The 22,962-nt window shown below is 44.0% G+C and overlaps 1 protein-coding gene across 4 annotated transcripts in view; it reads right to left on the minus strand.

Annotated features, from left to right (window-relative positions):
- Positions 1 to 22,962, minus strand: part of gbe1b (glucan (1,4-alpha-), branching enzyme 1b) — a 666,883-nt gene that overhangs the window by 390,354 nt on the left and 253,567 nt on the right. For all 4 annotated transcript variants that reach the window (XM_068041301.1, XM_068041300.1, XM_068041299.1 and 1 more), the window contains exon 4: positions 19,077 to 19,202. In XM_068041301.1, the coding sequence (XP_067897402.1) occupies positions 19,077 to 19,202 (126 nt within the window). The remainder of the gene's footprint in view (positions 1 to 19,076; positions 19,203 to 22,962) is intronic.

A 22,962-nucleotide genomic window follows, 5' to 3' on the forward strand; every position in this document is an offset into this window, starting at 1 on the left:
CTTCCTCTGTGAAGACAGACACAAAGTAATTATTTAGCTTCTTTGCCAGTTCTCTACTCTCCATTATAAATTCTCCTGTCTCTGCCCGTAATGGACCCACATTTGTCTTTGCTAATTTTTTCCTTTTTACATACCTATAGAAGCTTTTACAATCCGTATTTATATTTCTTGCTAGTTTACATTCATATTCTATTCTCTCTATCAATTTCTTGGTCCTCCTTTGCAGGATTCTAAAATTCTCCCAATCCTCCAGCTTATGACTTTTTTGGCAAATTTAAAAGCCTCCCCCTTTGATCTAATACGATCTTTAACTTCCTTTGTTAGCCACAGCTGACTCACTATTGGGTTCTTTTGCCTTAAAGGAATATATGTTTTTTGAAAACCATGCATTAATTCTTTAAATACTAGCCATTGCCTATCTAGCATCAAACCTTTTTGTGTTTTTCCAATCTACCACAGCCAACTCGCTCCTCATGCCTTTGCCCTTCTTTAGATTTAAGACCCTAGTTTCAGATTGAACCACATCTATTTCAAACTTAATGGAAAATTCTATCATACTATGGTCACCTTTCCCGAAAGGTTCTTTTACCATCAGATTATTAATTAGCCCTTTCTCATTGCATAATACTAGATCCAAAATAGCCTGTTCCCTAGTTGGTTCCTCAACATATTGCTCCAGAAAACCAGCTCGGACACATTCCAGGAATAATTCTTCCACAGCATTGGTGCTCATTGGATTTACCCAGTCTATATATACAATGAAGTCACCAATGATTACTGCATTGTCCTTGATACAGGCACTTCTATATTCTTGATTTATACCATGCCCTACATTACCACTCCTGTTTGGTGGCCTGTAAACCACTCCTACCAATAATTGTTGTCCGTTGCTGTTTCTTAGCTGCACCTAAACAGATTCCGATCGAAGATCCTCTCTCATTAATGCACTGATCCCATCCCTTATTATCAGCATTACCTCACCTCCTTTTCCTTTTTGCCTGTCCTTCCTAAATGGTGAATATCCTTTAATATTCAGTTCCCAGTCTTGGTCACCCTGCAGCCGCGTCTCTGTAATGGCAATTAAATCATACCTGCTTACATCTACTTGCGCCATCAACTCACCTACATTGTTGCGAATGCTGTGTGCATTCAAATAGAGTGCCTTTAATTCTGCCTTTTTAACATTATTTTGTATTTTGACCCTGGTTGGTTCTAGCATTTGTTTCTGCTGCTTTCCAATTTCATTCGCAGCTTTTCAACTTCATTTTTCTCCTATCTGAATTCCCTCACAGGTTCTCAAACCCCTGTATATCGCCATTCCTTCAGTGTCATTGGGTCAAAATCCTAGAACTCTCTAACAGCACTGTGGGTGTATCTAGACCACATGGACCGTAGCGGTTCAAAAAGGCAGTTCACCATCACCTTCTCAATGGAAGCTATGGATGGGCAATAAATGCTGGCCTAGCCAGCGACATCCATGTTCGCTAAATGAATAAAAATCTCTAACCTCCTCCAGCCATACCAAGAACCCTCCAAGGACTCTGCACTCCTCCAATGCTGGCCTCTTACACATGTTCATCATCTCATCACTGGCATCCATGCCTTCAGCTAACCGAGCCCTAAGCTTTGGAAGTCCCTCCCTAAACTTCGGCATCTCTGTCTTCTCCTTTAAGATGCTCCTTAAAACCTAGCTCTTTGATCAAGCTTTTGGGCATCTGCGCTATCATCCCTTTACTTATGGTGCACTACAGCGTTGGAGTTATCATCTTTCGGCTGACCAAGGGCCCCATCTACACTCGCATGTGGATGAAGGACAACCCATGAGACTATTCTGAGGAGGAGCAGGGGAATTCTCCATGGTGTCCTGGCCCCACTGTCAACATCACTAAAACAGATTATCTGATCAATAACACATTTCCTGTCTGTGGCAGATGAATGTGTGCAAATTAGCTGCCATGATTCATACATTACAACAGTGACGACAAACATACTTCATTGGTTGTAAAGCACTTTGGGATGTTCTGAGTTTGTGAAAGGCGCTATATAAATGAAGCCTTTCTTCTTTATTTCAGCACACCATACATCATAACGATAGACTAACAGTTAATTCACTGACATGCTGTTCCACTCACGGCAGGTATACAGATATACAGGTTTCTTTTTTTATATAAAACTCAGTCTGCTTATTCAAACAGTGTTTTAGATGGGCACAAAGTAACAGCTGGGAGAAAGTCTGAAATACAATGGAGTTTTAAATAAACCTGACTGGATATTTTAAATTCCGATTTGTTGAACAATTTAAGTCTTCCGAGTCTTGCAGATTTAATCCGTCCTCAAAAGCATTGCTACTGGCTGTTCATTGGCTGTCCAAGTGAATTAAACCCAAAACAGGCAGAATAAATCCAACGCTTGCAAAATCGTACCAGGGCAAAGCAGGCAAAAACCTCATCACTTTCTCCTGGCTGGTACTCAGAAAAGTCTCAGTCCAAACAGGACAGGGAGACGGTGACGTAGTAATCCAGGGGTCCAGGCTAATGCCTTTGGGACATATGTTCAAATCCCACGACAGCTGGTGGAATGTTTTAAGGTAGATAGATTCTTGATAAGCAAGGGGGTGGAAGGTTAATGGGGGTAGGTGGAAATGTGGAGCAACCAGTTCAGCCATGAACTTATTGAATGGTGGAGCAGGCTCAAAGAGCCGAATGGCCTACTCCTGCTAATTCGTATGTTCGTAAGTAATTTAAATTCAATTAATTAACTTAAAAATCTGGAATTGAAAGCTAGTCTCAGTAATGGTGCCATGAAACTATCATTGATTGTCGCAAAAAAAAATCTGATTTACTAATGTGAAATCTGCCATCCTTACCTGGTCTGGCCTACATGTGACTCTAGATCCATAGCAATGTCGTTGAATCTTAGCTGCCCCCTGAAATGGCCCAGAAAGCCATTCAGTTGTCAAGGGCAATTAGGGATAGGCAAATGCTGACTACTAGAAAAGATTGGATGTCCACCAAAGCTACTAAGTATCATCACCTCATTCCATGACAATATGAAAGGCACAATTCAACATGGTGGCTCCTCATCAGAGCCCTTTCCTATCCTGAGTGGCGTGAAACAGGGCTGTGTTCTCGCACCCACACTTTTTGGGATTTTCTTCTCCCTGCTGCTTTCACATGCGTTCAAGTCTTCAGAAGAAGGAATTTTCCTCCACACAAGATCAGGGGGCAGGTTGTTCAACCTTGCCCGTCGAAGAGCGAAGTCCAAAGTACGGAAAGTCCTCATCAGGGAACTCCTCTTTGCTGACGATGCTGCTTTAACATCTCACACTGAAGAGTGCCTGCAGAGTCTCATCGACAGGTTTGCAGCTGCCTGCAATGAATTTGGCCTAACCATCAGCCTCAAGAAAACGAACATCATGGGGCAGGATGTCAGAAATGCTCCATCCATCAATATTGGCGACCACGCTCTGGAAGTGGTTCAAGAGTTCACCTACCTCGGCTCAACTATCACCAGTAACCTGTCTCTAGATGCAGAAATCAACAAGTGCATGGGAAAGGCTTCCACTGCTATGTCCAGACTGGCCAAGAGAGTGTGGGAAAATGGCGCACTGACACGGAACACAAAAGTCCGAGTGTATCAGGCCTGTGTCCTCAGTACCTTGCTCTATGGCAGCGAGGCCTGGACAACGTATGTCAGCCAAGAGCGACGTCTCAATTCATTCCATCTTCACTGCCTCCGGAGAATACTTGGCATCAGGTGGCAGGACCGTATCTCCAACACAGAAGTCCTCGAGGCGGCCAACATCCCCAGCTTGTACACACTACTGAGACAGCGGCACTTGAGATGGCTTGGCCATGTGAGCCACATGGAAGACGGCAGGATCCCCAAAGACACATTGTACAGCGAGCTCGCCACTGGTATCAGACCCACCGGCCATCCATGTCTCCGCTTTAAAGACGTCTGCAAACGCGACATGAAATCCTGTGACATTGATCACAAGTCGTGGGAGTCAGTTGCCAGCGTTGGCCAGAGCTGACGGGCAGCCATAAAGACGGGGCTAAAATGTGGCGAGTCGAAGAGACTTAGTAGTTGGCAGGAAAAAAGACAGAGACGCAAGGAGAGAGCCAACTGTGCAACAGCCCCGACAAACAAATTTCTCTGCAGCACCTGTGGAAGAGTCTGTCATTCTAGAATTGGCCTTTGCAGCCACTCCAGGCGCTGCTTCACAAACCACTGAACACCTCCAGGCGCGTATCCATTGTCTCTCGAGATAAGGAGGCCCAAAAGAAGAATTAACTTAAAAATCTGGAATTGAAAGCTAGCCTCAGCAATGGTGCCATGAAACTATCATTGATTGTCGCAAAAAAAAATCTGATTTACTAATGTGAAATCTGCCATCCTTACCTGGTCTGGCCTACATGTGACTCTAGATCCATAGCAATGTCGTTGAATCTTAGCTGCCCCCTGAAATGGCCCAGAAAGCCATTCAGTTGTCAAGGGCAATTAGGGATAGGCAAATGCTGACCTTGCAAGTGGCACCCACATCCCATGAAAGAATAAAAAAAGTATCAATTAGGCAATAAGTGCAAAAAAAAATCTTACTGTGGATTAATAATTTGCCAACTTTGGTCTGCTCTACCAAAGAGATTTCAGGGTATAGTCTGTCTTATCTAAAGTTCCAGTAAATGTCTCTTTGTAATGTAGCATGACAGAATGGAGAGGGTCTGTCACAGACATTATCCAACTAGGCATGATCAGCACTGTTAGAGCTTTTTCTTTGAACAGGACTTGGATAGCCTACACTATGGAGACTTGGAGGTGGCAGTCATGGTTTGGGGATAGTATTCCTACCTTTGAGTCAAAAGATTGGGGGTTAAAGTCCCACTCCAGGCTGACATGCTTTTGGATTCCCTCCCTTAACCTCTCTACCACTCTCGCCTCCTGCAAATTGCTCCTTAAAGCCTACCTTTTTGACAAAGCTTTTGGTCACCTGTCCTAATATCTCCATAGCCAGCTGACACCCCAGTGCAGTGCTAAGGGAGTGCTGCACTGTCAAAGGTACCATCTTACAGGTAAGACATCTTACAGGCCCATCTGCCCTCTAGGGTTCACATAACCCACAGCATTATTCAAAGATTAGCTGGGGAGTTCTCCTCAGTGTCCTGGCCAAAATGTATCTCTCAACCAACACCTACAAAACATGATCAGGTCATTATTTCGCTGCTATTTGTGGGAGCTTGCTGTGTGCAACCTGGCTGCTGCTTTTCCTGCTTTACAACAGTGACTACACTTCAAAAAGTAATTCAATTCAAAGTAAGTCACGCAAGGTGCTGTATGAATGAAAGTACGTTTTGTGGTCCACATATAAAAGGTGCTCACTATGTGATTTGTCATTCAAATGACAAGTGCATTACAAGACACGAGGCTGAGAGCTCGCAGCTTTTCTCGAAAATAGTAAAATTTTTAATGAGGGATCAATAAGGATATCTTCCCCTCAACTGGGGGAATTGTCAGATTATTAGGTTACTAACCAGAATTCTAATTGTTAAAATCTAGCAGTTATAAACTAACAGCTGACTTATTATTATAAACTAGCATTTAAATTTATTAGAACTCTTCTTTGTAGTATGGTAAAGTGGAAAAACTTAGGAAATACTGCACATATAGACAAGATGCCAAGGTAGTGTGATCCTGGTATTTTATGTCAAGTTTTCAAACGCCTACTTAGAGCAAAAGGATGAGGCCTTGAAGGCAGTGAGAGCAGCTTCTGTGAGAATGAAATATAGATTTGTCTCCCAACAAGATATGGAACTACAGAACGTAAAAGCATGGAAATACAGTAGTCAACACAAAGGGCATTTCTTAAATAAATCGGAAAGAATAGCAAAAGCCATAGAATGATGGCTGATCAAGGAAAGTGTTACAGCCAAATGGTAAGTGTTGTGGGTGGTTCCCACTGTTCACCTCCCAACTGACCGCAATCATGTTTTGTTTACAATGGCGTGTTAGCCCAATAAAGAGTGACCGGTTTTCTTGTAGGTTTAAAACAGATGACTATTTATTGAGCAATATTCATTCCCCGAAATGTATGCAACACCATTCACACATGCATTTACTCACATGCACTCTCAAGAGAATATAGATAGAAGGCAGAGGGTAAGAGTTCAAGATGTGGTAGGTATTCGTGGTTTATGGTAAACCTATTGAATCTTCTAAGTAGAAGTCTCTTCTGAAGATGCAGGCCTGGGGTGTTTGTTGTCTTGACTTGTTGAGGTGTTGTAGATTTCTGGTGGTTAAGATTTCAGATTGGAGGTCACGCAAGGGGAGAGCCAACTGTGTAACAGCCCCGACAAACACATTTTTCTGCAGCACCTGTGGAAGAGCCTGTCACTCTAGAATTGGCCTTTATAGCCACTCCAGGCGCTGCTCCACACACCACTGACCACCTCCAGGCGCTTACCCATTGTCCCTCGAGATAAGGAGGCCAAAGAAGATTGAATCTTCTAAGTAGAAGTCTCTTCTGAAGATGCAGGCCTGGGTGTTTGTTGTCTTGACTTGTTGAGGTGTTGTAGATTTCTGGTGGTTAAGATTTCAGATTGGAGGTCACTTTTGGTTCTCTGCTGCATCAAGTTGAAGTGTCGAAGTAACACCAGGGCTCCTTCCTTGCCTGTCCTTAACTTCTTTTCACAGCCACTGGCTGGACTTCTTTTCTGTGATGTCCTTGTGATCTCCCTCTCACTCCAGAGGGCTACCTTTTAAGGTCACAATTCATCATTAACATTTCTGGTCCCTGATGCATGTTTTCTTTTCCTCCTCTGGATGTGGAATCCATGGCCATCCATTAATGCCCAGATGAGTATAATCCTGTTATGATGTGACTACCTCACAACTTGTTTATTTCAGAAGAAACCATTCAATTCAGGAATGTCTCTAGATAGTTTCAGGGTGGGTGTAATTGACACCTCAGCTTGGAATGTATCCTTTTGTTCCTAGCAGATAAAGGCTGGCTCGGGTCTGCAAATTAAACCCGACCCGAGTGCGACAGAACCACATCCTACCCGTGCCCGACCAGGCCCGAGTCCTTTCATTTTTTCCCGCACCCGACCCGACCATCAGTTAACCTACCTTCCATTTTTCACTTTGTTACTTATCTGTTCAAGCTTAAACAAACTGTAACTGAACAACCTTTCTAGTCCAAAACGTACATCAACATTGGAGCCACTTACCGGAGGTGGTGATAGAGTGTGTCCGACCTGGCCCGACTCGATCCTATCCAATCCGATCCGAACCAGAATGCCGGACCTGGAAGTGGGACCCGACCCGAACCTGACACAGGTTGTTGGGTCCCGTTGGGTTCGGGTCGGGTAGCCATGCTCTACTAACAGACAGTGAGACACTATTCGAATACACAGGCCAAGTCATCTGACATTTGGCAGCCATCGTTTGCCGCATTGTCCACTTATTTTTAAAAGATAAAGTCAATTTTAAAGAGTCCACCTTGAATAAAGTTTGTGTCTTAAAAGTAGGGAAGTGATGTGTCTTTACCGGGCATAACAAAAGCACCAACACGAGGCTAAAGATGATTGAGTAAAGGGAGGGGTTAATTGGACAGCAGCCAGGATAAAAGGTGCCTTGTCTTTGTCCCCGTACGGTCAAGAGAATTTTCGAACAGATAAGAGACAAGAGAGAAGCTGAAAGACTAAAAGCTGCAAGAGAAACGAGTTGTGCACTCTAGCTGTCCAGTTCCTGACACAGGTAGTATAATCTACATTAGACTGTTAATCACTGCCTGAGTTTGAGACTATAATTTATCTGAAAACTTAATAAATTTGTCCTAACCTGATCTCAATAAAGTCGATTCACAACAAAGCTTTGTTGCCAAGTTTGTTCCTGCCTTAGAAGGGGGCATAAACCCCTGCTATCTTACAGTATGCTTGATGAGTTGTGCATTGTGAGGGCTTTTTCCCCAGGAGCCCAAAGACACTGATGTCCCTAACACTTCCGCAGGAATGCATCTATTGTAGTATGATACAGCACAGAGAGGGGCCATTTGGCCCACAGTGCCTATGCCAGCTCTTTGGTAGAGCTACTCAATTAGCTCTACTCCCTTGCTCTCTGCAGATAGCTGAGCAATTCTTCTTGGCTGTAAGTATTTATTCAATCCACCTTTAAAAGTTATTGAATCTGCTTCCGCTAGCTTTTCAAAGAATGCATTCTAGATCACAAGGATTATATAATATGGTTTAAGATGACAATTGAGGACATAAGCATGACAAAGATCAGTGTAATAGATGGGAGAAAAGCTGGTTTTGAGGGGCTGAGGATAGAACTTAGGAAAATAAAATGGACAATATTGGCAAACAACATGTAGAACAGCAATGAGAAACATTTAAAACCGTGTTCAACAGAGTCCAAAAAAAATACATTCCATTAAAAATCAGGAACAAACTAAACACTGATGAGACACCATGGATGAATAAAGACACAAGGGAAACATTGAACGTAAGGAAAGTGGTGTACAATAAGTATATAGGCAGCCGGGGACAGCATGACAAGGGAGAATACAAAGAGATTAGAAGGCGGCAAAGAGGAACTATGAAATTAAATTGTCAAAGAACAGAAAACAGAATAGTAAAATAGTCTACAGGCACACAAATTAAAAAAAGGGAAAGTTGGCTGGGAATAGGGTCACGAAGGAATAGTAAGGATAAAATCACAAGCAGCGATAGTGAAATGGCAGAACTATTAAATAATTATTCTGCAGCAGTATTTATCAGGGAAATGGATCAGGGACATGACATCACAAGATGAGATTAGAAGTGACAAAACTGCATTCAAAGTAAGAAAGAGAAACATTAATTAAATTAATCAAACTCAGAGGATAAAACCTCTAGTCTGGACGAATTGCATCCACACATTTTAAAACAACAATAACTTGTATTTATATAGTGCCTTTAATGTAATATAACATCCCAAGGCACTTCACAGGAGAATTAAAACAAAAAATGATATCGAGCCACACAAGGAATATTAGGTCAGATGACCAAAAGCTTGGTCAAAGAAGTAGGTTTTAAGGAGTGTCTTAAAGGAGGAAAGCAAGGTACAGAGGCGAAAGGGAGGGAATTCCAGAGCTTAGGCCTAGGCAGCTGAAGGCATGGCCACCAATGTTGGAGCAATTAAAATCGGGGATGCTCAAAAGGCTGGAATTAGAGAAGCACAGATATCTCGGAGGGTTGTGGGGGTGGAGAAGATTACAAAGATAGGGAGGGGTGAGGCTATGGAGGGAATTGAAACAAGGATGAGAATTTTAAACTCAATGGGTTGTTTAACCAGGAGCTAGTGTAGGTAGCAAGCACAGGAGTGATGGATGAATGGCATTTGGTACCAATGAGGACACAGGCAGCAGAATTTTGGATGGCCTCAGGTTTATGGTGGGTAGAATGTAGGAGGTTGGCAGGAGTGCATAAGAATAAGCAAGACTGCAGGTAACAAAGGTATGGATGAAGGTTTCAGCAGTAAATGAGCTGAGACGGGGTGGAGACGGGTGATGTTACAGAGGTAGAAATACAATCTTAGTGATGTTGTGGATATATGTTTGAAAGCTCATCTCAGGCTCAAATATAACACCAAGGTTGTGAAGAATCTGGTTCAGCCTCAGACAATCACCGGAGAGAAGGGTGGAATCGGTGGCGAGGCAGCTGAGTTTGTGGCGGGAACCAAAGACGATGGTGTCAGTCTTCCCAATATTTAATTAGAGGAAATTTCTGCTCATCCAGTACTGGAGGTCAGATGAACAGTTTGACAATTTAGAGACAGTGGAGGAGTCAAGAGAGGTGGTGGTGAGATAAAGCTGGATATTGTCAGTGTACATGTGGAAACAGACATGTTTTAGAATGAAATAAAAACAGGAAATGCTTGAAATACTCAGTTCTGATGAAAGATCACAGACCTGAAGCGTTAACTCTGCTTCTCTCTCCACAGATGCTGCCAGACCTGATTATTTCCAGCATTTTCTGTTTTTATTTCAGATTTCCAGCACCTGCAGCATTTTGCTTTTATTTTAGTGTTTTCGGATGATGTCAGCAAGGGACGGCATGTAGATGAGAAACAGGAGGGGGCCAATGCTACATTATTCACGAACACCAGACGTAGCTGTGCGAGAATGGAAAGAAAAGCCATCAATGGTGATTCTCTGGCTTTGTTTAGATAGATAAAAATGGAACAAGGGGAATGCAGTTCCATCCAACTGGACAATGGTGGAAAGGCAGTAGAGGATGGTGTAATCAAGCGTGTCAAAGACTACAGATAGGTTGAGAAGAATGAGGAGGGATAGTCTGCCTTTGCCACAGTCCCATAGGATGTCGTTTGTGACTTTGACTGGAGCCAATCCAGTACTGTGGCGGGGCGGAAACCTGATGGAGAGGTTAAAACATGGATCTCCCGGAAAGATATGCAGGAATCTAGTGAAGAGATAGCGCATATTTAATAACTCATTAGTAAAAGATGTAGTGCCACAGGACTGGTGCATAGCTAATGCTATACTTATATTTAAGAAGGGAGATAGAACATGTTCACGAACAACAGACCAGTCAGCTTAAAATCTGTGACAGGAAAGATAATGGAATCTATGAAAGAAGAAAAAACATTTGTAAACCAAAAATATAATAATGATTAGTCAGCAAGGATTTCAAAAGGGAAAGTCTTCCTTGACCAACCTCATTGATTTTTTTGAAGAGTTAACAGAAAGTAGGCAAAGGTTAATGTAGTAGATGTAATTTATCTAATTTCCAAAAGGACTCCAATAAGGTATCACATAACAGACTAATGAATAAGGTCAAAGCAAACGGGTCAGGGGACAAGTAGTGGAATGAATAGCAAGCTGGCTGCAAGACAGAAAGTAGAGTGTAGGGGGTAAAGAGAAGCTATACAGAGTGTCAGAAGGTGGGAAATAGTGTTCCACAAAAATCAGTGCTGTTCACTGTCTACAATTTATATCAATGATTTAAATATTCAAATCTAAAAACAATTTCTAAATTTTCAGACAACACCAAATTGGGGTGGTGGGGTGGAGGTGTTGTGGAGCTTGTCAATACTGGAGTGTGCTGCAACGAATTACAAGACAACATTACTAAACTTGCAGAACGGACATACAAGTGGCAAATGAATTTCAAGAAATCCAAGGGAATTCAGAAGAAACTTCTTCACGCAGAGAGTGGTGAGAATGTGGAGCTCGCTACCACACGGAGTGGTGGAAGCAAATAGTATAGATACATTTAAGATGAAGTTAGATCAGCCTCTCAAGACAAAGGAATTTGAGGGTTATGCTGATAGATGAGGAAGGATAAAAGGATGGGTGAAGCATAAATGCCCCAGCATAGTCTTTTTCGATTTCTGTGCTGTATATTCTATGCAACCAGCTGCATCAAAAAACTGTTTTATCAAGTCGCCTCTGGTTTTCTGCCAAGTACTTTAATCTATGTCCTTTAGTTACAGACCCTCCCACCACTGCAAACAGTTTAGCTTTATTTGTTCGATCAAAACCCTTCATGATTTTGAACATCTCCATCAAATATCCTCTTAGCCTTCTCTGCTCTAATGAGAACAATCCCAGTTTCTCCAGCGTTTTCACGTTATTGGCACCATTCTCGGAAATTTCATCTGCACCCTCTCTATTCCTAAAATGCGGTATCCAGCAATGGACATAATATTTCAATTGAGGCCTAAACAGTGATTTATAAAAGTTTACCAACAAGTCATCTCTGTGACCAACAGGAGCTGTGGTGAGGAATACAGCCAGCTCAGAGTCTGGTGCACTGGATTACCTGTAGGTAACCTTGTCTAGCCAGCCCTGGTCCCAGAGGCCTCTGATACAGAGAATGACAGAACAGAGTCATAGAATGGTCACAACACAGAAGGAGGTCATTCGCCGTGTCGAGACTGTGCTGGCTCGCTGCAAGAACAATTTAGGTAGTCCCACTCTCTCGCCCTTTCCCTATAGCCCTGCAAATGTTTTCTCTTCAGATAAATATCTAATTCCCTTTGCCACAATCGAATCTACCTCCACCACTCTCTCAGGCAGTGCATTCCAGATTCTAACCACTCAGAGTATAGAAAATTTTCCCCATGCCACATTTGTTTTTTTTTCCCCAAACACTTTAAATCAGTGTCCAATAGTTCTCAACCTTCATGCCGATAGGAACAGTTCTTCTCTATCTACTCTGTCCAGACCCTCATGATTTTGAAAACTTCGTACTTTGAAGGAGTAACTTTAGTTATGTGGAAGGCTGTCCTTCAAGAAACAGTTCAAGGCTGAAGTTGCCCAGTTTTAGTTTTTTTCTTCGTGATGTACAAACAGCTGCACGCGAAGCTGAAAAGCTGGTTCCTGGCCAATTATTTGACCTCTTGATTATATTTACAAACTGATTCACACTAGTTGATAAACTCACTGCAGTCTCGATTGTGCCCCACACCCCACCAATCCTACAGAAGAAAGAGACAAAAGTTTTCTTGGCCTCTTCCCCTCACTTCCAAACTGCCCCTCATCATACCCCTCCCCAGTAAAGAGACATCAGTACGAGTCAATTGTACATAATGATTTAAGTCTGGACTTGCCATATGCCAAAATCCCAGTGGAATATGAAAGCATTTGGAGGCATTAAATAAGTCTCAAACTCAACAGACTGAAAAAGACAGCATAATCTTATTTTTTTTCCAGACAGCAGAACTGACAGAAACGGATCTGACACTGGCAGTGAGAGAAAAGAACTGAAAGCAACCATCTGCCATGTCAATGTTATCGGCTGCACCTTGCAAGGGTAGGACAACATTCGCACCAGCACTCCAGGAAGAGGCAACTAGCAGTTTGCTACTGCAATGTCACCCACATGACAGAAGAAAAATGTGCTACTAATCTGTAACAAAACATCAAAAGAATGGGTCACAAGCCAAGGCACAGTTTAGTGCATCACACCTAAACCCACCATCATATACCCCAGTCCGTACATTGTATGGGGATCAATAATCCTTTTGTTTGTAATTGTCCAAGCTTCTGGATTGAGTCAATAAGATCACATATTGATCACTAATAATGAGTGGACAAATCTTGTTAAATTGCTCCAACATAATTCATAATTTGTGAAGATAATCTCTTCGCCAGGCAAAAAGTGGCAAAGAAAATGTTTGTAGTTTAAATATCCAGATATATCAAGTAGAAACATTCTATTGCCATGGTTACCCATTGATTAGGGCAACTAGGGAACTTTTGATAGAGACTTTCATCTCTGTACTAAAAAAACATGAAGCTGAAGCCATTTCAATTATAAAACGTTTCTCTGCCAAGTGCAAAGCTGATCCAAGGCACCTGGTCACTTGCACTGGGTCCAATAACAAATCCATCAAAAGATTTTCAGCATTAACAGGAGTAGATTTGTACTCCAAAGAGACCAGAGCAGTGAGATCTGTGAAGCTATTCCACATGTAAAAGAAAAATGTACCAGCAACGGCTGCAAAGACAATTTTTTTTAAAGTCAATGATCCTTTGTTCTGAATCTCCAATGCCTCTGGGTTCAGTCAACAGGAACATACATTAGCACGAAAGAAAAGAGGGCAGGTCAATGATACCTTCAATTTTGAATTGAAGAAACTGTGATCCAGTGTTGTCGCCTGAGTTTCTGCGAATTGTGATGCTTGGTGTGCATCCATTTCCTCATGAACTGTGACAAACACCACTCACATGATAAAGTATTGCAAACGTGGGCTGTGGCTGTGGAATCAAGTCGTGATGGGTGCCGTTTTTGACGAATTATTAATTTAATTAGTGCAGCAGCAACTGGATTGGGTCAAGTGCAATTTTTACGGTAGCAGATTTATGCTAACGACTATTTGCGGTGACATTTAAATAAGGATAAACTGTTTCCAGGGGCAGAGGGTTGGTAACCAAAGGGCACAGGTTTAAGTAAATTGGTAAAAGAACCAGAAGCAAGGCGAGGAGGATTAATTTTCTTTTTTACACGCAGCGAGTTGTTGTGACCCAGAATGCACTGTCTGAAAGAGTAATGGAAGCAGATTCAATAGTAACTTCAAAAAGAAAATTGGATAAATACTTGAAAGAGAGAAATTTTTAGGGCTCTGGTGATATCGAGGTGGAGTGAAACGAATTGGTTAGCTCTTCAAAGAATCAGCACAAGCACAATGGGCAGAATGGCTTCCTTCTATATATCATTCTATAAATAATTAGTAAGCTTGTGTAGGACACATTTTAGAAAAGGATGAGGGGCCAGATTTTGCACTCAGCAGTGAACGAATGACACTCAGTATTCATTGCACTTGCCCACAGACACTCTGTGGGGGTTTGCACTGGAACTTGGGCGGCACAGTGGTGCAGTGGTTAGCACCGCAGCCTCACAGCTCCAGTGACCCGGGGTCAGTTCTGGGTACTGCCTGTGCGAAGTTTGCAAGTTCTCCCTGTGTCTGCGTGGGTTTACTCCGGGTGCTCCGGTTTCCTCCCACATGCCAAAGACTTGCGGGTTGATAGGTAAATTGGCTATTGTAAAAATTGCCCCTAGTGTAGGTAGGTGGTAGGAGAATTGAGGGAAGGTGGGGATTAGAATTAGAATTAGAACATTACAGCGCAGTACAGGCCCTTTGGCCCTCGATGTTGCGCCGACCTGTGAAACTATCTGACCTACACTATTCCATTTTCATCCATATGTCTATCCAATGACCACTTAAATGCCCTTAAAGTTGGCGAGTCTACTACTTTTGCAGGCAGGGCGTTCCACGCCCCTACTACTCAGAGAGTAGTAGGGATGTGAGAGGGAAAAATGGGATTAATGTAGGATTAGTATAAATGGGTGGTTGATGGTCGGCGCAGACTCGGTGGGCCGAAGGGCCTGTTTCGGTGCTGTATCTCTCTAAAACTCTATAACTTCGAACCATAGAAAGTTTATGGCACAGAAAGAGGCCATTCAGCCCATCGTGTCTGTGCTGGCTGAAAAAACTAGCCCCCCATTCTAATCCCACTGTCCAGTACATGGTCCATAGCCTTGCAGGTTACAGCATTTCAGGTACAGGTCCAGGTACTTTTTAAATGAGTTGAGGGTTTCTGCCTCCACCACTGATCCAGGCAGCAAATTCCAGACACCCACCACCCAGCATTACATCCCTGCCTTTGCATTCTATATCTCAGCCAATAAAGGAAAGAATTCCATATTCCTTCTTCACCACTCTAACTACTTGCCCTGCCACCTTCAGGGACCTGTGGACTTGCACTCCAAGGTCTCTCATTTCTTCTACCCTTCTCAATATCCTCCCATTTATTGTGTATTCCCTCGCTTTGTTTGCCCTCCCCAAATGCATTACCTCACACTTCTCTGGATTGAATTCCAAATTCCATTTGCCACTTTTCTGTCAACCAAACCATTGATAACATTCTGGAGTCCACAGCTATCCTCTTCACCATCAACGACACAGCCAATTTTTGTGTCATCTACAAACTTCCCAATCATGTCTCCCACATTTAAGTCCAAATCATTAATATATACCACAAACACCAAGGGACCCAACACTCAGCCCGGTGGAACACCACTGGAAACTACTTTCCATTCGCAAAAACAGCCGTCGACTACTACTACCCTTTGTTTCCTGTCACTGAGCCAATTTTAGATCCAACTTGCCAAATTCTCCTGTATCCCATGGGCTTTTACTTGTCTGACCAGTCTGCTATTTAGGACCTTGTCAAATGCCTTACTAAAATCCATGTAGACAATATCCACTGCACTACCCTCATCAATCCACCTTGTTACTTCAGCAAAAAATTTAATATTTATTTATTTATTTAGAGATACAGCACTGAAACAGACCCTTCGGCCCACCGAGTCTGTGCCGACCATCAACCACCCATTTATACTAATCCTACACTAATCCCATAGTCCTACCACATCCCCACCGGTCCCTATATTCTCCTACCACCTACCTATACTAGGGGCAATTTATAATGGCCAATTTACCTATCAACCTGCCTGCAAGTCTTTTGGTGGTGGGAGGAAACCGGAGTACCCGGCGAAAACCCACGCAGACACAATAAAAATTGTTAATAAAGACACAACCTTCCCTTAACAAATCTATGCTGACTATCCCAGATTATTACATGCCTTTCTAAGTGACAGTTTATCCTATCTCTCAGAATTGATTCAATAATTTGTCCACCCCCGAGGTCAGACTGACCAGCCTATAATTATTTGGCCTAACCCACGCACCCTTTTTAAACGACGTCTTCAGACCTCCAATCCTCTGGTAACTCACTTGTATCTAGTGAGGATTTGAAAATGATCCTCAGAGCATCTGCTATTTCCTCCCTGGCTTCCTTTAACAACCTGGGTTACAATCCATCCTGCCCTGGCAATTTATCCACTTTCAAGGATGTCAGACCTTCTAGTACTTCCTCTCTCATTATGCTTACCGTATCTAATATTTCACACTCCTCCTCTTTAACTACAATGTCTGCATCATCCCTTTCCTTTGTGAAGAGAGACAAATAACTCATTAAGAATCCTGCCCGCATCTTCTGCGTCCACCCATAAGTTCCCTTGTATATCTCTGACAGGCCCTACCCTTTCCTTAGTTATCCTCTTGCTCTTAATGTACTGATAAAATATCTTTGAGTTTTCCTTGACTTTACCTGCCAATATTTTTTCATGTCCTCTCTTTGTTTTCTGAATTTCCTTTTTTACTTCACCCCTGCACTTTCTATATTCCACTAAAGTATTAAGTTTTTTGTGACTGTCATAAGCTTTCTTTTTCTGTATTATCTTACCCTGTATGCTTCTAAATAATCAGGGGGCTCTAGATTTGGCAATACCACCCTTTTTCTTTGTGGAGACATGTCTACACTGTGCCCGTTGAATCTCACTTTTGAATGCCTCCCACTAGTTTGACACTGATTTTCCTTCAAGTAGCTGTATCCAGTCCACTTTCGCCAGATCACTGCTCAGCTTCGTAAAATTTGCCTTTCCCCAATTTAGAACTTTTACTCCTGTTCTTTCCTTGTCCTTTTCCATAATAATGCTAAATCTAACCGATTATGGTCACCATCTCCAAAATGGTCACCTTCTGCTACTTCATCAACATGCTCAGCTTAATTTCTTATGACTAAATCTAGAATTGCGCCTCCTCTTGTTGAACTTGTTACGTGCTGATTAAAAAAGTTCTCTTGAATGCAGTTCAACAATTTTGTGCCCTCTGTGCCCTTCACATTGTTTGTATCCCAGTTGATATTAGGGTAGTTGAAATCCCGAACCATTACAGTCCTATTGTTTTTGCACTCAGAAATGTGCCTACATATTTGTTCTTCTATCTCCCTCTCCCTATTTGGGGGTCTATAATACACTCCTGGTAGTGTGGCTGCCCCATGTGGCCCTCATCTGATGATTCATGTAGCATATCATCCTTCCTCACAGCTGTTATTGATTCTTTAACCAATAATGCTACACCCCCTTCTTTTTTATCCCCTCTCTATCCCACCTGAAAACTCTATATACAGGGATGTTGAGCTGCCATTCTTGCCCCTCTTTAAGAGATGTTTCCGTTATAGCAATGCTATCACGCTGCCATGTGTCTATCTATGCCCTCAGCTCATCGGCTTTATTTGCTATACTCCTTGCATTTAACTAAATACCTTTTTAACACTGCTAAATTCCTGTGCTGTACACACATTTTAACCTTTGCTTCTTCTGTCTTTCAGAGTCACTTGTTAATTTTCTGCCTACCATTCCCTACTCTGAAATTGCCCTATCTGAAACTGCGCTCAGGTTTCCATCCCCGTCAATCTAGTTTAAACTATCCCCAACAGTACCAGCAAACCTTCCTGCAAGGATATTCGTCCCGGTCCTATTCAGGTGTAGACCCTCCGGCTTGTACAGGTCCCACCTTCCCCATAACCGGTCCCAATGCCCCAGACATCTGAAGCCGCACTTACTGTAAATTAGGGAGCCAAATAGTGCAGCGCCCTCCAATGGAGATCTCCTTAACCAATCAGATTTAAGAATTGTTAATGAACAGCACAGAGTATGAACCAAGAAGTTTAAGCGAAAACAGTGAGACAGTGGCTGAGTAGTACTGTCACTGGGCTAGGAACCCAGGAATCCTAGGCTAATGCCCTGGGGACATGGGTTCAAATCCTACCATTGCAGCTGGCAGAAATTAAATTCAATTAATTGATAGAAAATCTGGAATTCAAAGCTAGGCTCAGTAATGGTACTATGAAACTATCATCGATTGTCGTAAAAACCCATCTGGTTCACTTATGACCTTTAGGGAAGTAAATCCGCCGTCCTTACTTGACCTGGCCTACAAGGACTCGATGGGCCAAATGGCCTCCTTCTGTGCTGTAAATGACTCTATGTGACTCCAGACCCACAGCAATACTGACTCTTAACTGCCCTCTGAAATGACCTAGCAAGCCACTCAGTTCAAGGGCAGTTGGGATGGGGAACCAATGCTGGCCAGCAACAAATACAGCAACGTCCACATCCCATGAAAGAATTTTAAAAATTCAATATAAAATCAAGTATAGAAAGTGAAAGAGAAAGAAAAATTGGACAGAGGGAAAACAGACAGAAATAAAACTATTAAAACTTTTAATTTTTTAAATCCCCAACAAAAATTAAAATCTGAAAGATTAAGACTCTACACTTGGAAAAATAAATTTTCAGTGCTAGAGGGGTTATTTGGCAGTAATTAAGACCTACCACACAACTGAAAGGGTACTTTGAGTGAAATGGAAAAGACCTTTTTCTAGTGAATTTAGATCACATCTATGAGGTAAGTACAGCAACTTCATGCCATTCCATGTATTTGAACAGTGAGTCTTTCAGTGAGATACTAGTGTAGTGCTACCTCTGGAAGAGCAGCAACATCCTAATTTCCACATTTAACTGCGCATGTGTGGTCGCTCAAAGTTGCTATACCATTTAGATCCAAATAATGTCTAGGAATTGGCTCTCTTGCTTAATTGCTACATGTGTGACATTTTTCTTGTATGGATATGCATAAAGAATGAATATAAATAAATTACTTACCACATATCGTTCAGGTGGGTCCCAATGCACCCAGTCATAGGTAAAGGCGTTCTGCTCACGTGTCACATAACGTGCCCAGGGAGAAATACGGTATACCTGCTGTCCAGTTTTACTCCCTATTACCACCTTAGAGAAAAAATAAAACATTTATTTGCTTGTGCCCTAAATAAATCGATGTTCCCTGTTATATCTAAAATTCAAACAGTGTATTTTCAATCTAAAAATCACTCCATGTACTTGCTGACCTACATTGGCTCCCAGTCTGGCAACAACTCGATTTTAAACTTCTCATCCAGGTTTTCAAATTGCTCCATGACCTTGCCTCTTCCCTATCTCTGTAAATTCCTCCATTCCCACAAACTTCTGCACTCTTCCTATTCTGGCCCCTTGAGCACCCATGATTTGAATCGCTCCAACATTCAGAACTGATAGCAGTAGGATTCAACATGCTTTTTTATGCACTGCAGCAGTGTTGTCCAATACATTAGTCCCATGTGGCTAAATGTATTTTTGATCAGCAAATGAAAGTGAGAAATAGGCCAGATCACTGGTGCTGTGATTTTAACACTGAGTCATTTGGCATAAGCATGTGAACTTTCACATTTGTGCCTGTTGGTGAAATAGTAAGATGGAAGAATAGTATGAGTGTGTCGTATGGTTTCCGAACATTGAGTGCTTTAATCCTTTGGTTACAGCTTATTGGTTATCTGCTAAAACTATGTGTAACGACAGATCTCAGCACCATGGAAACAACAACATTGTCGAGACATGAGAGCTGTTATTGCAGTGGGCAACTCAACCAACCAATCAGCATACCTGATCATGACAAATCAAAAAGGGCAAACAGCATCAAGTACTGTTGTTAAAAGAGAACTGTGTGAGGCGGCGCTCCGATGGAAATTGGGGACGACTACGGAAGGAAAGCAGGGACAGGTCCAGATGGAGAGCAGGGAGAGGGGGGCCCGGATAGCGAGCAGGAGGAGGGGGGGCCGGATGGCAAGGAGGAGGAGGGGGGGAGGCCCGGACGACAAGCAGGAGGAGGGGGGGCCGGATGGAGTGCGGGGGGAGGTGTACGGATGTTCAGAAGGAGGGGGGGCCCCGGATGGAGAGCAGGAGGGGGGGGGGGGCTCCGGATGGAGAGCAGGAGGGGGGACCCCGGACGGAGAGCAGGAGGAGGGGGGACCCCGGATGGAGAGGAGGAGGGGGGACCCCGGATGGAGAGCAGGAGGAGGGGGGACCCCGGATGGAGAGCAGGAGGAGGGGGGACCCCGGATGGAGAGCAGGAGGAGGGGGGACCCGGATGGAGAGCAGGAGGAGGGGGGCTCCGGATGGAGAGCAGGACGAGGGGGGCCCCGGATGGAGAGCAGGACGAGGGGGGCCCCGGATGGAGAGCAGGATGAAAGGGGGCCCCGGATGGAGAGCAAGGCGGGGGTTCTGACGGGACAGCAGGGGGAGGGGGAAGTGGGAAATCTGAACGGAGCGGAGGTGGAGTGGGGGAGGGGGAGGGGAAAAAAGAGTGTACAACAGACAGCACGGGGCGGGGGGGTTCAGATAGAGAGCAGGAAGGGGGGGTTCAGACAGAGAGCGGGGCGGGGGGGGTTCGGTTAGAGAGCGAGGAAGGGGGTTCAGACAGAGAGCGGGAAGGGGGTTCCAGATAGAGAGCGGGAAGGGGGGGGGGGTTCAGATAGAGAGCAGGGAGGGGGGGTTCAGATAGAGAGCGGGGGGAGGGGAGGTTCAGATAGAGAGCGGGGTGGGGGGGGGGTTTCAGATACAGAGCAGGGAGGGGGGGTTCAGATAGAGAGCAGGGAGGGGGGGGGTTCAGATAGACAGAAGGGAGGGAGGATTCAGATAGACAGCAGGGAGGGGGGGTTCAGATAGAGAGCGGGGAGGGGGGGTTCAGATAGAGAGCAGGGAGGGGGGGGTTCAGATAGACAGCAGGGAGGGGGGGTTCAGATAGAGAGCAGGGAGGGGGGTTTCAGATAGAGAGCAGGGAGGGGGGTTTCAGATAGAGAGCGGGGAGGGGGGGTTCAGATAGAGAGCGGGCAGGGGGGGTTCAGATAGAGAGCGGGCAGGGGGGAAGTTCAGATAGACAGCAGGGAGGGGGATTTCAGATAGAGAGCAGGGAGGGGGGTTTCAGATAGAGAGCAGGGAGGGGGGTTTCAGATAGAGAGCAGGGAGGGGGGTTTCAGATAGAGAGCAGGGAGGGGGGTTTCAGATAGAGAGCAGGGAGGGGGGTTTCAGATAGAGAGCAGGGAGGGGGGTTTCAGATAGAGAGCAGGGAGGGGGGGGGATTCAGATAGAGAGCAGGGAGGGGGGGGGATTCAGATAGAGAGCAGGGAGGGGGGGTTCAGATAGAGAGCAGGGAGGGGGGGTTCAGATAGAGAGCGGGGGGGGGGGGGGTGGTTTCAGATACAGAGCAGGGAGGGGGGGGTTCAGATAGAGAGCAGGGAGGGGGGGTTCAGATAGAGAGCGGGGAGGAGGGGGGGTTCAGATAGAGAGCAGGGGGGGTTTCAGATTGAGAGCAGGGAAAGGTGAGAGTCCAAATGGAGAACAGGGAGAGGAGGCATCCAGATAGAGGGAAGGGAGAGGGGGCTTCCAGATAGTGAGTGAGGAGGGAGAGGGGGGAGTCCAAATGGAGAGCAGGGAGAGGAGGGGTCCGAACGGAGAGCAGGCATCCGGATAGAGGGGAGGGAGAAGGTGCTTCTGGATAGTGAGCAAGGAGAGGACGGGTCCAGATAGAAAGCAGGGAGAGGAGGGAGTCCAGATCGAGATGGGGGAGGGGTGCCCAGATATAGATCTCTAGATCAGGGGAGTAGGGAACCAGATTTAGATCAGTGAGTAGGTGCCTGATGGAGATCAAGGGGGAGTGTGGAGTCCGGATGGACATCGAGGGGAGTGCAGCTAGAGATTGGGGTGGGTGGGTCCGGATAGAGAGCAGGGACAGCTCTGGCATATCTCACTGTGCAAGTCTGGTGGACAAAGTTCTGCTCACGGCTGTTGGTCAGAAACTCAGAAGCTCCATTAAACCTGCTGAGGCTGCTAACCTCGTGCCAGAGTTTCAGACATTATGAAAGAGACAGACTGCAAAGTTCTTTCTGTATGATGTTTATTAAGTAAATATACAAGTAAAGTACATTTATCTGTATTATGAGTTTATGAAAAATGTTTTCTGCTAAAATTAGTGCCTGTGGCTGAAACAGTGATTTGCATTGGACAACACTGAGCTGTAGCAAAGTTGCTAACATCTGAAAGCAGTTAGAGGAACAATTGTTATGACCAAGGTGGAAGAAGTGCACTGCCTTTCTCTAGTTCCAACTCTCCAAGGGGCACAACATATTTTTAAATGTGTACCCAGTTACCGATACGGCCAATTATATACTCGACTTTTTATTTCAGAATAAAACCCATCAACTAAGTTTCTTTAAATACACCAAAAGTATTAATTTATTATAAAATAAGTCTTAGTCAATAAAGATGCAAAGCTTTAACACAGTTTGAAATATGACAGTTAATGCATATATATTCCCTTCTAAGTACCCACACATACCGGTTAAAGGGAAAAAAAAGAAGCTTTGGCCAAAGTACTTGTTAATTCTTGAAGAAATAAGATATGTTATGTTCCAGATGGCACACAGTCTGGCATCTGACAACATGAAGACAGGTCACTGGGCTCTTTCCAGAGGCAGTTCATTCAGGAGAGGTGGAGAGGAAGTCTTCCAGAAGCTTCTCAGGAGAAATACTGCTTCGGTTTCTCTATTTCTTACACTTGAATCTCAGGGCTTCTCAAAGAGGTGGAGAGATGATGAACTGGCCTTCTCTTTTAGCAGGCTGACCACTAAACTGACTTAAAATAGCATACAAATATGAAACCCACTCTTGAGCACCT

This window comes from Heterodontus francisci, chromosome 10 (genome assembly GCF_036365525.1).
Source record: "Heterodontus francisci isolate sHetFra1 chromosome 10, sHetFra1.hap1, whole genome shotgun sequence".
Lineage (NCBI taxonomy): Eukaryota > Metazoa > Chordata > Chondrichthyes > Heterodontiformes > Heterodontidae > Heterodontus > Heterodontus francisci.